Source organism: Eleutherodactylus coqui, chromosome 2 (genome assembly GCF_035609145.1).
Source record: "Eleutherodactylus coqui strain aEleCoq1 chromosome 2, aEleCoq1.hap1, whole genome shotgun sequence".
NCBI lineage: Eukaryota > Metazoa > Chordata > Amphibia > Anura > Eleutherodactylidae > Eleutherodactylus > Eleutherodactylus coqui.
In genome coordinates this window covers 192479998-192496930 of record NC_089838.1, presented here as the reverse complement: position 1 = coordinate 192496930, position 16933 = coordinate 192479998, and the positions used below count along the sequence as shown (strand labels likewise).

At 45.4% G+C, this 16933-nt stretch overlaps 1 protein-coding gene across 1 annotated transcript in view; it reads left to right on the top strand.

Moving 5' to 3' along the window:
• Positions 1–16756: 16756 nt before the first annotated feature.
• The window catches only part of PODXL (podocalyxin like), a 93709-nt gene continuing 93532 nt past the window's right edge, over positions 16757–16933 (top strand). Inside the window, exon 1 of the mRNA XM_066592132.1 lies at positions 16757–16905. Within this exon, the coding sequence (XP_066448229.1) occupies positions 16854–16905 (52 nt within the window). The 5' untranslated portion in view covers positions 16757–16853. The remainder of the gene's footprint in view (positions 16906–16933) is intronic.

Sequence of the window (16933 nt, the reverse complement as noted above, 5' to 3'; positions counted from 1 at the left end):
TTTCGCTATATATCTCTTTCCAAAATATGCAGATGAATCAGTCATGCACGCAGCCTTATTAGAGCTCTGGAAATCCCTGAGTTCTATGCAGCCATGACACAATACCCATAGATTTCTGTGGGACCCTACTTACTTCCATGTGCACCTGATTGTACACTGCGGTATACAGAGGTTTTTAGGTTAGATCTAGAGATGAGCGAACGTACTCGGATAAGCACTACTCGTCCGAGTAATGTGCTTTATCCGAGTACCTCCCCGCTCGTGCTGAAAGATTTGGGACGCGCTGCGGAGCGGGGAGCTGCAGGGGAAAGCGGGGAGGAACGGAGGGGAGATCTTTCTCTCCTTCTCTCCCGCCCGCTCTGCCCCGCTCCCCGCTGCGACTCACCTGTCAGCAGCGGAGCGCCCCGAATCTTTCAAGACGAGTACAGCGGTACTCGGATAAGGCACATTACTCGGATGAGTAGTGCTTATCCGAGTACGTTCGCTCATCTCTAGTTAGATCCCTTATGGGTCTGATAGAATAAAATGTGGCATTCTACATTGAGTACTTTAATACGGAGCTATTCTCTCATAGAATCATTGGTTCTGGGGAGAATAATGGTGCATTTAAATGGAACGATCATCGTTCAGAAGATTGTTTAAATAAGCAAAACTAAACACTAATTGTTCAGTTTAAATACAGCCAAAGACTAAATGACAATTGTGAGGTTCTGAACTCGTCGTTCAGTTTCAGCCGGCATAAAAATTAGCGCAACGAGAATCGTGCAGTCTACACACATTGACCGAGCGCAGATGAGCTGGTGCAAAGAGAATGTTGAGATTCTCGGCCGTATAAAAGGGACATAACTCCACAACACATTGCCGCATGGAGCACACGGAGTGCCCCTGCAGAGGTGTAAACTGATTTGACTTTGATGTATGGCAAGTTTAACTCTTCCACTAGATAACAGACAGACATTGCCCTTTAACCTAAATAAAATAGAAAAGATTACATTGCATAAATTCTATCATTTAGGTAAGTGAACTGAATGTAGAGAATGAAATATAAATGTCATCAGCTTGTGATCCTAAATAATAAATAACAGAGCATTCCCCGAATTCACAGCAGTACTGATCTCTGGCATCCTAGAGAACAAGTAAGAGCACAGTATTAGTGAGCCCTGTATTGGAAAAGATGGCTAGAATAAAACAGTCATAGAATATATACTTTCTTACTATTAAAAAGTACAACATAGCAATGCAATCTGTCATGGAGTGGCAGGGCAGTTAATAGAGAGTGAAATTGGAGAAGAATGTGTGGACGCTTACGGCTTTTATCCTTAAAACAAATAGAGAATTCCTCAGGACTGCTGCAGGAATTAAACAATTAAACAATGATCCACTTGGGAAGGATTTAAACTGTTGCCATGGCAATGAGAAAGCTGTTCTAGACAAGTTCTGGATGGGCTGGAGGCTGGATTCAAGAGGGCAAGTGTCCTTTGTCTTCAATCATTTACATTTGGTGGGATTATTTTCAAATCAAGCTCCTAGTATACCAACAACATGGCAACGTACACCCTGAAAAATATTACAGAGGGCATCCAAGAGGCAAGACCGAGGAGGGAAACAACAAATACTTTAGTATTGTAAATTGCAGACATGCATTTATAAAAAATCAGATAGGTTACAAGATTGCAGTTTTTCTCCGTATTGTTAATAGGTTTAGGGTATTTTGTATTGTTTTGGCAGACTGGCACAGAGCCAATGATTTCTAGGTCATGCTGCATTTTCTTCAAGCAGCAGTTTGCCTTATCACTGCCATTAGTAGCAAAAAACAACTCTAATGAAAAGTAAATATTCAAACCTTATTTCATGCAAACACCTATTGTACTTTCTCATAGCAGCAATTTCAAGAATGTCTTTTTAGAATTGTTTGAAAAAAAAAAAACAGGTGTTAAGGCAAACGACCTCAAAAAGATTCTTCTATTATGTGTTCATAAATTTGCAAGAAGGCTACAGTGTATAGTAGGTCTACAAATGATAGAAGTAGAAGAATTTACTTGTGACCTATTAGACTGTAGGTTTTAATCCACGAGAAGTACACAGTGATTGCAAGATCTCAAAAACCCATAAGGAATTAATGCCAAAATGATATTGGAATATTATCTAGCATTTCACCATACAAAGAATAACATTTGTTTGCAGAAAATGAAATAGCTTTTTAAGAGGTTATTATGAAATAAATTAAACTCTCAGCTGCAAAAAGTATTAGGTCTAAATAAACTTTTCTGCCTGAATGTTCCCATTTCCTTTGTTGTATCACTTGGTAATTCTTAATTATAATGAGTCATTTGGAAATTGTACTCTTGGAATTAATTTTATTATTTAAAGAAATCTTTCTATTGGTTACAAACCTTTTTCCCTGCTTTAATTCTCTGATAAAGTTGCAAAAATATTTTTTCTTCTGGTGCTTTTCATAGACAAAAAGGGTTACAGCTAAGTGTTTGCTGTTAATAAATAGATCCCAGCCTGATAGCAGCTTTATAGCTGTCTGATATCATGATGCCGCCTACCTTCTAGGAGGTGTGCAGGGTATCGGTTATGCTGCATTAAGATGAAACGATCATCATTCAAAAAAAATCGTTCAAACGAGCGAGAGTGAACTATAATTATTCAGTATAAATGCGAGCCAACAACTGAACGATGAATGATAGTTGTCTAATTCTCGTTCATCAGTTTCTGCAGGCATAAAATAATCGTTGGCTCATTTGCTTATCGTTCGGCTTAAACAGTATTCGTTCACTCCTTGTATTCGCTTATATAAATAAGGACTGAACGATTCAGAATGCTTCTCTTTTTAATAAACAAACGATGCATTTGCCTGTCCAAACAGACAGAACGAGTGCGAACAAATTAGTGATGACGTCACTCACTTGTTTAAACAAGAATCGGCTGGTCTAAAAGGACCATTACTGTGTCACAACCTCTGCATATTCTTTATCTGCTTGCTCTGTTAGTCCCTTGATGAACCCTTTAGTTAATTGTTGACGGGAAACACGTTGGGATATTACATTTGTTTATTCTCAAGTTATCAACTGGACGCTATAGCAGGTGAATAATAGTGGACAGTCATCAATGTGACAGGTGGCCCTTTTTGGAGCGATGACTCTGCAGTAAGACAGGTGAGGCACCGGGGTTACTGTAGAGATATTATTAGGATTCTTTTTAATATAGCCCCTATAATAAGTGGCCTGCGAAAAGGAACTTCATTTATCAGGTTTGTAGTGCCATTCTGCTAACTGTAAGTATAACTTACCTGGGTTCTGTTATGTGTCTTTCCTGTCAGGTTTGTTCTTATAGCCTTCCCTATTGATGTTTTTTGCCCTCATTGCATATGTATTGCATTATTTGGGTGGTTTTAAGTGTAATTAATAAATTGTGTTTTATGGGGAGTATCAGTTTTCAGTGATTGGTGTATTTGCAACACCTCTGAGTGATATCATTTAGAGTGTTTTTAGACAAAACGATTATAGTTTTAAAAAAATTATAATTGTTCAGTTTAAGACTTTATTCACACAGGCGTATATCGGCCACGTTTTCACGCCCGGGTTGATATACCCTGCCCATCTGATGCATTGGTTTACAATGCATCAGTTCACATGGGCGTATTCCCGTGGCATAAAAGCGCCCGGCCGGCCATGTTAGTGCATACGAGCGCATTTTGGCCAGGCGTTTTTACGTCGGCCAGGAAAGATAGTTCAGAATATGGCGGCGGCTCGGTAGACTCCTACGGGATCCTATGGTAGCTGCCAGAGAAGGGAGATGAGAAGGAGTTTAGCAGTGTGTCTATTTGCTAAGCTCCTGCCCCCTCCCATTGCTGGCAGCCGACAAGGGGCGGAGAAGGGTTGGGAGCTTAGCACACTAGCTCCCACCACATCCCACCCCCTTCCCTTGCCAAGAGCCAGCGAGTGGGCATAAAAGGGGAGGCAGTTTAGCAGAGCTAAACTGTCGCTCCCCGCTCGACGGCAATCCGGGCTCAGCGTATATGCGCCAGACCTGGGCTGTCTGAACGAGCACACACACAGCAGATTTGTGCGCCCGTTCACGCAGTCTTCGGTCGCACTGTGGCTGTGACACAGCCAATCGAAAAACGCTATGCTCGTGTGAAAGAGCCCTTAGGCCTCATTCACATGAGTGTGGTTTTAGCACATTATAGGTGCATGAAAAGATTGGGTCCATTAGAATCAATGGTTTCCTATAGAATCGTTCAGATGAAGGAATTTTAGACACGCTAAATACTCGCACCTAACAGAGATAGAACATGCGACTGCAATGCTCGCATCTAAGGTCCGTGTTGCGAGAAAAGATAGGACCTGACCTATCTTTGGGAGCTGGATAAAACGCAGCACGCACCTCCTGATCGTGGTAACAGGCAATTTCACAGCTAATTAAGCTCGGGGTTTAATAGCTGGAAATCACCTGTTCATACGTTGTTTTGTGCAGTATAGCTGTAATCTTTTCACGTGCCTATACTGCGCTAAAATCACGCTCGTCTGAACGAGCCCTAAATGTGAGCCAACGACTGAACGATGAATGAGAATTATGCACTTCTCGTTTGTCGTTCAGTTTCTGCAGGTATAAAAATAATCACTGGCTCATTCACTTGTTGTTCCAATGAAACACTTCTCATTCAGTGTTTCATATAGGAATGTGAACACTGAATGAGAAGTGAACAAATCAACGAGGAATCTGCCTGTCTGATGACGTCACCAGCTCGTTCGCTCATGCAAAGGCATCCCCACAGGAATGAAGGGAGTCCCCCACAGTGGGGATGAATTGAATCCCTTGTCATGGGGATGAAGGGAATCCCCATGGCAGGGGATTCCCTTCATCCCTGTTGTGGGAGATTCCCTTCATCCACGCAGGGATGTTAAACTCTCTCTCCCTCCCTGTGCCGGCCAGCTTGCATAGTCTCTCATAGGAGTCTATAGAGCCGCTTGCGTTGTGCTGTCAAAAGATAGGACAAGTCCTATCTTTTGACAGAGAAATCTTGGCGTCCAAAAAATCTTTTGACGCACACTTTTTTTAGGCATGGCAAAAATTGTTTGTTTGAAAGAACCCATGGGAAACCATAGGTTCTTTTAGACACGATTTTTTGACATGCCTACTCTGCATCAAAATGACACTCGTGTGAAAGAGCCCTTAGGTAGCAGTGATAAACAGTGTTATCGTTCTTCCACACGGGCGCTATTTTTGCACAAAATAGGTGCGTCAAAAAATTGCATCTATTAGACCCAATTAGAAACGTTCAGATGAAGGAATTTTAGATACGTAAAAAACTCGCACCTTAAAAAGATAGGACATGCATGACTGTAATGCACGCATCCAAGGCTTTATTCACATGGGCATTTTATTGCGGTGATTTTGCCGTGATAAAACGCCAGCTGAAAATCGCGACCATCTGAAGCATTGAATTCCTATGCATTTGTTTAGATGGGCAATTTTGGGGGGCGTAAAATCGTCTGGCCAGAAAAAAGTAGGGCACACGGTCCTATGGGAGCTGCTGGAAAAGGGAGGTGGGAGGGAGTTTAGCAGCGGCTCTGCCAGCAAAGGGAGGGGTCAGAAGATTAGCACACTAGCTCCCGCCCCATCCCGCCCCCACACCCTGCTGGCAGCCGGCAAGGGGTGGAGAGAAAGTTGCACCGCAGCCCCAGCTGTCTGAACGGGCGACTAAGCGAGAGGAATAGCTGCAACTTGGTTGTGGCTGCCTCTCTTTCATGCGATTTTAGGCAGCCATACGGCTGTGACACGGGCAGCTGAAAGTCACATCACCCATGTGAAGAAGCCCTAAGGTCCACGCTGCATGAAAACATAGGACCTGACATATCTTTCGTGCGTGAAACACAGGGGTTTCCACAGACTTCTATGGGAGCAGAACAAAAAGGGAAGAGGAGGGAGTTTAGCTGTGTCCAACGCTCGGAAAAGATGACAGGTGCCTGTAGTTAGACATTAGAAGTCATTAGGAGGATTTCTACCAACCGAGGGGATTCCGAAGAGCAGCGCATTCTTCCTGAAACACGCAGTTCCCGATCGTGTGAATGGCCAATTTCATGGCTAAATAAGCTTCGGACTTAATTACAGGATATCATCCATTTACGACGCCCGTGTGAAAGAGCCTTGATGACTACTTTACCAGCACATCCAGTTAAAATTCTGAGAATTGTCTATTGGCAAAAGTGCTATCATGAATATAATAATTATCATTATTGATTTTAACAGGTTAACCCATTCACACAAAATTATGTATGTGTACATTATCTGTGGTTCAGCTGCAGGGGCTAGTTAGCACAAAATGCGATGCATGTGCAGTATCCCATTCTGATTGACATACAGACCAAGACCTCCCTCACACAGACATCTTTTTCATTGTTTAGCACTGCGCTTTTCTAGTGCAGCGCTAAACGCTGTCAGAGGCTCCCATTGCTTTCAATGGAGCCTCTCAGACAGCCGCTCATGCGGTGTCTGTTCTATTTTTGGGCATTTAGCCCACCTCATCAATGATAAGGAGTACTAAAAGCCGGCAATGGCTGCAAAAACAAAAGTAAAACATGGCAAAGCGCTGCGATTTAAATTGCGGCGCTTTGCCATGTTCATGTCTGAGGGAGGTCTTACAATCGGCGTCCTATTTCAAAGGTCGGGATTGGAAATAAGACTGATTCTGCTTGTTAAATCCCCTAGATGCCTTATTCAATAGTAATTGTAGCATCTAAAGCCTCCTGCCTCCTGTAATTGCGTTTCCCGCGGCAATAATCCGCCTGCGGGGAACGCGATATACGCTTTCCATAGCCTTGCTATGGAAAGCGCAGCCCCCCTGTCCACGAGCGGAGAATTATAGCGATTCTCTGCTCGTGGCAGGGAATTCGCAGCATGTTGCGAATTGTCGCGATTCTCCACGGTCAGCCTATCTGTCAGATAGGCTGACCGCAGAGATCCTCCTGCAGTCTCCTGCTCCCAGGCGGCGGCTTTACTCTCACATTCAGGTGATGGAGATCCACAGCGGGATACCGCAACGCCCGTGGACAGGCAGCCTAAGGATGGCTTCACACGAGCGTGTTTTTGTGAGTGCATGCGCACGCACAAAAACACGCTTCTATTTGCAACAATGTATTCCCTATAGTGTGCGCACATGTCCGTACTTTGCAGGTGTGTGCCTGCAAAGATAGGACATGCGTGCCCCATAGGGAATGCACGCATTGTTTTCAATGGAGACGCGGCTGCTGCCGGCGGCTCCATTGACAACAATGGTCTGCCGGCTCCCTGCATTCTTTTTCAGGGAAGGGCTTTACATATAAGCCCTTCCCTGAAAAAGAAACAATTTAGTCTAAAAAAAACCAAAAAACAAAATATACTTACCTGTCCGCCGCTGCTGTGACCCCCGTGGGTATGAAGAACACATCTGCCGCATGCGGCAGATGTTTCCTTCATCCCCGCTAGTTAAAAAAATTCCCTGCTGCTACATCTGCCACATCTGTGCTCAGCCAATCACATTCAGCTCTTTCAGCACCAAAGTGTAAGGGACAGCAGGAGAAGACACGGCTGAGCCCCGGCAGCTGAAGCAAGGTGAGTACCTATTTTTTTTTGTTTTTTAAACCACTTTTACTTGATTTTCAGGGAAGAGCTTATATTTAAAGCCCTTCCCTGCTGAAATCAATGGCATCAGGATTCTCTATCGCAGCTGACATGTGTGACAGCTGCAGTAGAGAATTGAAGAATTCCTCTGCTGCATCTGTCACAGATGTAGCAGCAGGGAATTATTTTAACTGGCGGGGATGAAGGAAACATTTGCCGCATGTGGCAGATGTGTTCTTTATCCCCGCGGGGGTCATGGCAGCGGCGGACAGATAAGTATATTTTATTTTTGTTTGTTTTTATTTACACTAACATTTTTCTTTTTCAGGGAAGGGCTTATATGTAAAGCCCTTCCCTGAAAAAGAATGCAGAGGGCCGGCAGAGCATTATTTTCAATGGAGCCGCCGGCAGCAGCCGCGGCTCCATTGAAGACAATGCACTGACCTGCATTCACGCGAGTTTTTGCACATACATAGGTGCGCACCTATGTACGCACAAAAACACGCTCATGTGAAGCCACCCTAGGTGATTTAACATAGGAAAAGGCTCCCTCCGTCACCTGAGTGATTCCCACCTGTGGTGTCACAGATATTACCTGTCTAAAACACACTTGTAATGTCAAAGCTATATACCTAAAAGGGGCTATCCAATTTTGAACTATCCTCAAAACAGACCATCAGTAGTAGATAGCGAGGGTTCACCACCCAAGAGCTCCGGCAATAATGTGTTTGCTGGGCTGCTTTGTTTGTGCACATATGAGCACGAAGGCAACAGCTCCATTCTCACTGCAGTGGTTCTGCTTGGTATGGCAGGCAAAGTTCCCACGGAAGTGAATTGGAACTTTGCGTGTAATAACCCTTTAAATCCTTAGTGAAAGTAGCATCTAGGTGGATAGATAGTATGATCCCTCTTTCAGCCCATCAGTGCCCTACTTCATAATCGTGAGCTATTGATGGGTTGCCATTGCAGCCAGAGCCCTAACACAACCATCTAGGCCTAACATGACTATATGCCTATTGGGCGGTTTCAGAGGAATGGACTAATAGATTGTCAGTTACTGAATATACCAAAGCATTATATCAGCGATCAAATGATTGCATTGTGAAGACCCCTAGTGGCATTGAAAAAAAATACTTAAAGTGAAATAAAGTTTATTAAGAAAAAAATGTACACTATTTTTTGCATAAAAAGTGATTTTATTTTGTAACAGTGTTAAAAGAATCACATATATATGGTATCACTAAAATAGCAATGACCCAAGTGAGCATGTTACTTAAATCACATGGTGAACGCCATGAAAACAACCTAAAAAATGACTAAATTGCTTTTTTTCCAACCCCCCACTCTTACCCCTAAAGAAAAAATAATAATAAAAGTTGATCAATACGTCCCATGAACCTAAATGGCACCAGTGAAAGCTGCATCTCTTCCTGCAAGAAATATGCAACTATGGAAAAAAAGTTATGGCTTTTGCAATGCAGCACTACAATAACAATGATTAAAAATGTTTTTATTGTGCAAAAGTAGTACAACATTTAAAAAGTACTATAGATTTTTAGTATCACTGGAACAGAACCAATCAAGAAAATAAAGGAAATATTATTTGTTGCCTGGAGAAAAGCACAAAATGTATAACGCAAAAACGTGATTCACATGATACACCCATGTGAATGGACAAGAAAATGCTTATCTCAAGTCTTGACCGTGGCTATTTTTCCTCAATTCGATTTTTGGCCGATTGGCCGTGTGAGTGAGGCCTAAGGACGACCGGCCTATATACGCTTCCATCTAAGCAGTTCCCCTTCCCCCTCACCGGCTCTCTGCCTCTCTCCACCACTCCAGGGTTTGGAATGGGAGGGGTGGGATGGGGCGGAGCTAAGCTCAGCTCTGTCCCGCCCACTCCTATTGCTGGCTATGAACAAGTGGTAGGGAGGGGGCAGGAGCTTAGCATTGCAAACCACTCGGAGGGGAAAAGAGAGAGGCAGAGAGCTGGTGAGGGGAAGCGAAGGGGGGATATATACGCTTGTGTAAATAAGCCCTTAGTAGAACGATGAAAAAAGCTTGGTTCTTGAGGCAATAATAGATTGAGTCATTAAGGGGTTAATGGGTGAAATGTAATTACATTTGTGTCCACTTTTCTGATGAAAAGGGAATGTTTATGCGAATATAGCTCACTCGCTGTATAATAAAAAGTTCAGCAATTTTATAATATACTTAGGACCAAATGTATTAATTTTGGGTGAGTTTAAAGCTATGTTAACAAGAATGACATTTGTATTGGAAAAATCGGATTTTTGCCATGAATTTGTATTTGTAGCAGCTGCGGATCCCCATGAGGATTTAGGCTTCATTTACATGGGACGACTGTCGGCTAAACGACTGCACGAGTGAGTGACGTCACCGCTAGTTGTCCGCGCTCGTGCAGAGTGTTTAGACAGGCAGATCACCACTGTGTTCTCACAGACTTGTCACTAGCTTCTTGCTTAGAGTTGAGCGAGACAAAGTCAGCGGTCCAGTGGTGATTTTTATGCTGGTTGAAAGCGAGCGGCAGACAAAAAGTAAAAAATATTATCTGATGTTTTGCATTTAAATATAAAGATTATTGCACATTTTCTTTCATTTTGTGCGCTAATCATCCCATGTAAATGGCCCTTTAGTTGGGTTAAATGGAGCCAGTCTGCATGCAGCTTTCCTGATGCGGATGCCGTATGGCATCTACCTCATGAAGTGACATATCTCTTCTGTTTTTCTATGACTAATGTGGATTTTCTTCTGAGTTAACAATATACTTCATGATGAGGATTTCCCTGTGGATTTCATGTGAAAATCGCACAAAAACAACTTGGATTCCATGCGGATTGCTTATAAAGTCCTTTGTAAAAATTGGCCATGTGACCCTAGCCTCAGGACTCTATGTTTTCAGCATTTTTAAATGGTACAATGGAAAAAAACAGGACCTGCTGAATCCTTCTGTGCATTTGTGTAGCAAAGGGCCCCTTAGGCCTCATGTCCACTAGGAAATTCGGGCCCGCGCGGATTCTCCATGCAGAGTCCTGCAGCCGGTCCCTCCTTTCCTGCGGACATGAGGCCTGAAAACTAAACTAACTCACCTGTCTGGACGCTGCGGGTTCCCGTTCGTCGCGGGCGGATCTTCTTTGCTTTTGCATGGCGGATGTGCTTGGCACGCCAACAGTGTGCTGTGCGCATGCACCGTACACTTTTATCTTTTTTTGGAACTCCTGCTCTCCCGCGCTCCCACGCTTGAGAGCAGAAATTCAGCTGCAGGTGTGCCGGGGATCCAGAAGGCTTCCATAGGCTTCTATGGAAGCCTGTGAGAGGCCCGCAGAAATTGGAGCATGCTGCGGGTGTTTTCCCACACGTGCGATCCGCGCGGCAGGAAAAATTGACATTCGCAGGTATTTACTTACCTGCGGGTGTCCAATGCATCCCTATGGGCACAGATTATGCATGCGGGACACCCACACGGATTTCCTAAATAGATTTATCCAGTGGACATGAGGCCTTAGAAGTCTATGGGAGGTGCGCAAATGTACATTCAATGCACGCACAAATGCATAATATGCTGCGCAATTCTGTGAAATAAAGGACACTTCTGGACCTCATTAGGCTAAATAGCCTTTTAAATCATGGTGAGTAGGGGGGGGGGGGTCACATGATAATGGTGCAGTTCCAGTTACTTGGAAGGAGAGAGTATATATAACACACACCACCTCCTTTAGGCGATGTCCAACAGGTCAGAGGGGAGAGCCAAAATCAAAAAGGTTATTTATTGGACACAAAAGTACCATACAGAAGCAGAGATACAAAACACAGTCAACGCGTTTCAGTGTTCTTATAAGCCTTTTTCAAGCCTAGGTATGATAGTAGCAGAAAACAGTATTTATAAGTGTGAGCACACCCTAGACTCCCCCAAGGTGGGGCTTATCGAGCTTTGTGGTGTACATACACGGACCAACTGTAGTTTACATTCGCTTTATCAATTGATGTCCAGTGTGAAGCCAACCTAAGGGACTTTTGGGTATGGTCACTGAAACGCAGTGTGAAAGTTGTTTAGATTGGATACAATTATATCCTCTGAGTTGAGAGCAGGACTAGATATAGAACTGCTTTTCACCTTGTAAATGTTAACTCCTTAGTGACCAGTCATATATGTGTTTTTTTGGCAGCCACTAATTAGCCCTAGTCTAGATTTCCGCGTTTCAAGGTGGCTTAATCTAAGGCCAGCACGGCTGCCAGATAATAGCTGGGATCCTGCACCAGGAGTGCAGAAGCCTCCGTTCCTGACCGTTTAACACTTACATGTCGCAATCAATAGTAATGACATGAGAGCTAATAAAGGCCTCCAGATTTGCCAGGCATGCCAACCTATCAGACCCTGCCTTCCTAGCTGACATCATAGGCATAAGTACATTGTATTAGATGAGTAATGCAGTGTACAATGCCACCAATCCACCAACTGCATCTTCAAGCCCCCTTGAGAAACAAAAAAATGTGTCCAAAAAAGTTCAATAAAGGTAAACAAAAGTTTAGTTAAAAAAAAATAAAAATAAACCCCCACTTTGTCCCTACAAATTGCCCTTGCCATAGAAAAAAAAATTACATATTGTTGCATAAAAATATTACGTCTGTTTTCCCACACAGTAAATGATGTAAAAAAATAATAATAATTAAAATGTGAAAATTGTTATTTTTCATTAATCTGCCTCCCAAAATACAGAATAAACAAAATTACATGTACCCAAAATGGTACGAATGGAAACCACAGCTTATTTCACAAAAAACAAGGCCCTCCCTGCTGATTTCACACGAAGGTATTTGCACATACACAAGTTGCCCGCACAATGCGCAGAGAATAGAACCCACTGATTTCAATTAGTTGGCTCTTAGTACCGTTTATGGTGCATGCAAAAAAAACCCAGCATGCTTTATTGTCGTGTGCAAAGGTCCCAATAGAAGTCTATGGCAGGTGAGCAAATACACACTGAATGCGCGCATAATTGGGCAATACACTGCGCAGAGACAGAAAGAACACAGCTGGAACTCAATAGGCTAAACAGCCTTTAAAACCGCAGCCGGGGTTCTTGTGCCAATGTGAACTGGCCCTGCAAGTTTATACAGCCAGTCACATCGTTGGCTGGTCCGCTCTCGTGCACTCTGATTATACAGGCAGTCACATTGCTGGCTCGTTCAATCTCATGCACTCTGATTATACAGGCAGTCACATTGTTGGCTCGTCCGCTCTCGTGCACTCTGATTATACAGGCAATCACATCGTTGGCTCGTCCGCTTTTGTGCACTCTCTTTATATAGGCAGTCACATCGGTAGCTCGTTCGCTCTCGTGCACTCTGCTTATACAGCCAGTCACATTGTGGGCTGGTCCGCTCTTGTGCTCTCTGTTTATACAGGCAGTCACATCGTTGGCTCGCCCGCTCTTGTGCACTCTGCTTATACAGGCAGTCACATCGTTGGCTCGTCCGCTCTCGTTCACTCTGATTATACAGGCAGTCACATTGTTGGCTCGTCCGCTCTCGTGCACTCTGCTTATACAGGCAGTCACATGGTTGGCTCGTCCGCTCTTGCGCACTCTGCTTATACAGGCAGTCACATGGTTGGCTCGTCCGCTCTCGTTCACTCTGATTATACAGGCAGTCACATTGTTGGCTCGTCCTCTCTCGTGCACTCTGCTTATACAGGCAGTCACATTGTTGGCTCGTCCGCTCTCGTTCACTCTGATTATACAGGCAGTCACATTGTTGGCTCGTCTGCTCTCGTGCACTCTGTTTATACAGGCAGTCACATCGTTGGCTCATCCGCTCTCGTGCACTCTGTTTATACAGGCAGTCACATCATTGGCTCGTCCGCTCTTGTGCACTCTGCTTATACAGGCAGTCACATCCTTGGCTTGTCCGCTCTCGTGCACTCTGATTATACAGGCAGTCAGATCGTTGGCTCGTCCGCTCTCGTGCACTCTGTTTATACAGGCAGTCACATCGTTGGCTCATCCGCTCTCGTGCACTCTGTTTATACAGGCAGTCACATCGTTGGCTCGTCCGCTCTTGTGCACTCTGATTATACAGGCAGTCACATCCTTGGCTTGTTCACTCTCGTGCACTCTGATTATACAGGCAGTCACATCGTTGGCTCGTCCGCTCTCGTGCACTCTGATTATACCAGCAGTCACATCCTTGGCTCGCCCGCTCTCGTGCACTCTTATTATACAGGCAGTCACATCGTTGGCTCGTCCGCTCTCGAGCACTCTGTTTATACAGACAGTCACATCCTTGGCTCATCCGCTCTTGTGCACTCTGATTATACAGGCAGTCACATTGTGGCTCGTCCGCTCTCTTGCACTCTGATTATACAGGCAGTCACATCATTGGCTCGCCCGCTCTCGTGCACTCTGAATATACAGGCAGTCACATCGTTGGCTCGTTCGCTCTCGTGCACTCAGATTATACCGGCAGTCACATCCTTGGCTTGTCCGCTCTCGTGCACTCTGCTTATACAGGCAGTCACATCGTTGGCTGGTCCGCTCTTGTGCACTGTGTTTATACAGGCAGTCACATCGTTGGCTGGTCCGTTCTCGTGTATTCTGTTTATACAGGAAGTCACATCGTTGGCTCGTCCGCTCTCATTATACAGGCAGTCACATTGTTGGCTCGTCCACTCTCGTGCACTCTGCTTATACAGGCAGTCACATCCATGGCTCGTCCGCTCTCGTACACTCTGATTATACATGAAGTCACATCGTTGGCTCGTCACTCTCGTGCACTCTGTTTATACAGGCATTCACATCGTTGGCTTGTTCGCTCTCGTGCACTCTGTTTATACAAGCAGTCACATCGTTGGCTATCCCGCTCTCATGCACTCTGATTATACATGAAGTCACATCGTTGGCTCGTCACTCTCGTGCACTCTGTTTATATAGGCAGTCACATCGTTGGCTTGTTCGCTCTCGTGCACTCTGTTTATACAAGCAGTCACATCGTTGGCTATCCCGCTCTCATGCACTCTGATTATACATGAAGTCACATCGTTGGCTCGTCACTCTCGTGCACTCTGTTTATACAGGCAGTCACATCGGTGGCTGGTCCGCTCTTGTGCACTCTGATTATACAGGCAGTCACATTGTTGGCTCGTTCGCTCTCGTGCACTCGGATTATACAGGCAGTCACATCCTTGGCTGGTCCGCTTTTGTGCACTGTGTTTATACAGGCAGTCACATTGTTGGCTCGTCCGCTCTCGTGCACTCTTTTTGTACAGGCAGTCACATCCTTGGCTCGTCCGCTCTCGTGCACTCAGATTATACCGGCAGTCACATCCTTGGCTTGTCCGCTCTCGTGCACTCTGCTTATACAGGCAGTCACATCGTTGGCTGGTCCGCTCTTGTGCACTGTGTTTATACAGGCAGTCACATCGTTGGCTGGTTCGTTCTCGTGTATTCTGTTTATACAGGCAGTCACATCGTTGGCTCGTCCGCTCTCATTATACAGGCAGTCACATTGTTGGCTCGTCCACTCTCGTGCACTCTGCTTATACAGGCAGTCACATCCATGGCTCGTCTGCTCTCGTACACTCTGATTATACATGAAGTCACATCGTTGGCTCGTCACTCTCGTGCACTCTGTTTATACAGGCAGTCACATCGTTGGCTTGTTCGCTCTCGTGCACTCTGTTTATACAAGCAGTCACATTGTTGGCTATCCCGCTCTCATGCACTCTGATTATACATGAAGTCACATCGTTGGCTCGTCACTCTCGTGCACTCTGTTTATACAGGCAGTCACATCGGTGGCTGGTCCGCTCTTGTGCACTCTGATTATACAGGCAGTCACATTGTTGGCTCGTTCGCTCTCGTGCACTCTGTTTATACAGGCAGTCACATCGTTGGCTCGTTCGCTTTCGTGCACTCGGATTATACAGGCAGTCACATCCTTGGCTGGTCAGCTCTTGTGCACTGTGTTTATACAGGCAGTCACATTGTTGGCTCGTCCGCTCTCGTGCACTCTTTTTGTACAGGCAGTCACATCCTTGGCTCGTCCGCTCTTCTGCACTCTGATTATACATGCAGTCACATCGTTGGCTGGTCCGCTCTTGTGCACTCTGATTATACATGCAGTCACATCATTGGCTGGTCCGCTCTCTTATTATACAGCCAGTCACATCGTTGGCTCACCCGCTCTCATGCACTCTGATTATACAGGCAGTCACATCATTGGCTTGTCCTCTCTCGTGCACTCTGTTTATACAGGCAGTCACATCGTTGGCTCATCCGCTCTCGTGCACTCTGTTTATACAGGCAGTCACATCATTGGCTCGTCCGCTCTTGTGCACTCTGTTTATACAGGCAGTCACATCGTTGGCTCGTCCGCTCTCGTGCACTCTTATTATACAGGCAGTCACATCGTTGGCTGGTCCTCTCTTGTGCACTCTATTTATACAGGCAGTCACATTGTTGGCTCGCCCCCGCTCTCGTGCACTCTGATTATACAGGCAGTCACATTGTTGGCTCGCCCCCGCTCTCGTGCACTCTGATTATACAGGCAGTCACATTGTTGGCTCGCCCCCGCTCTCGTGCACTCTATTTATACAGGCAGTCACATTGTTGGCTCGTTCACATGAGAATCGCTCAGTCTCTATATACGTGAATGTGAACGACTGAAGGACTGCACGATAATTTTTACGGATGAACGAAAAACGAACAATTCTCATTCGCCGTTCGTTCGCATTTAGAGCGAACAATTATCTTCGCTTTCGCTCGTTTGAACGCTAATGATTCAGCTGTGACCCCCTCATTACACCTGCCTGCGTCATATAATGTGCCCAGTGATGTCTGCTGCAAGCACCGGGCTAATCCCTGTCCCTAACCAGGAGGGCAGCTGTCTGCAGCAGCTTATGGGGGCAGCCATCCCTCCCAGACGCCATGGTAACAGGGCAGAGAAGGTCCTCATTGTTCTCCACAGTGATTGTTCCAGCACAGGACTTCCTCGGCCGTCCTTCCACGGAGTCCCTCGCATTGAGCCGGCATCCTGCACACATCTAGTGCTGAAGGAGGAGTTTCCTCTGTTATTGTTTTGGGGCAGGTCCACCCAACTTTCCTATTGGAGAGAGCGCGGCGGATTTGTAGTTGTCAGGTCCCTCATACCTCCCCGGTCAGTCAGCGGGGGGCGAGAGCAGTGCGAGCAAGTGCCGGAGCATCCGTGGGCGAGACACACTACACGGGATGGCAGACATGACCGGGCTGTGCTGCCTGCTGCCGCTCCTCTGGGCGCTGGGTGAGTGCAGAACCACCAATGCATTAAA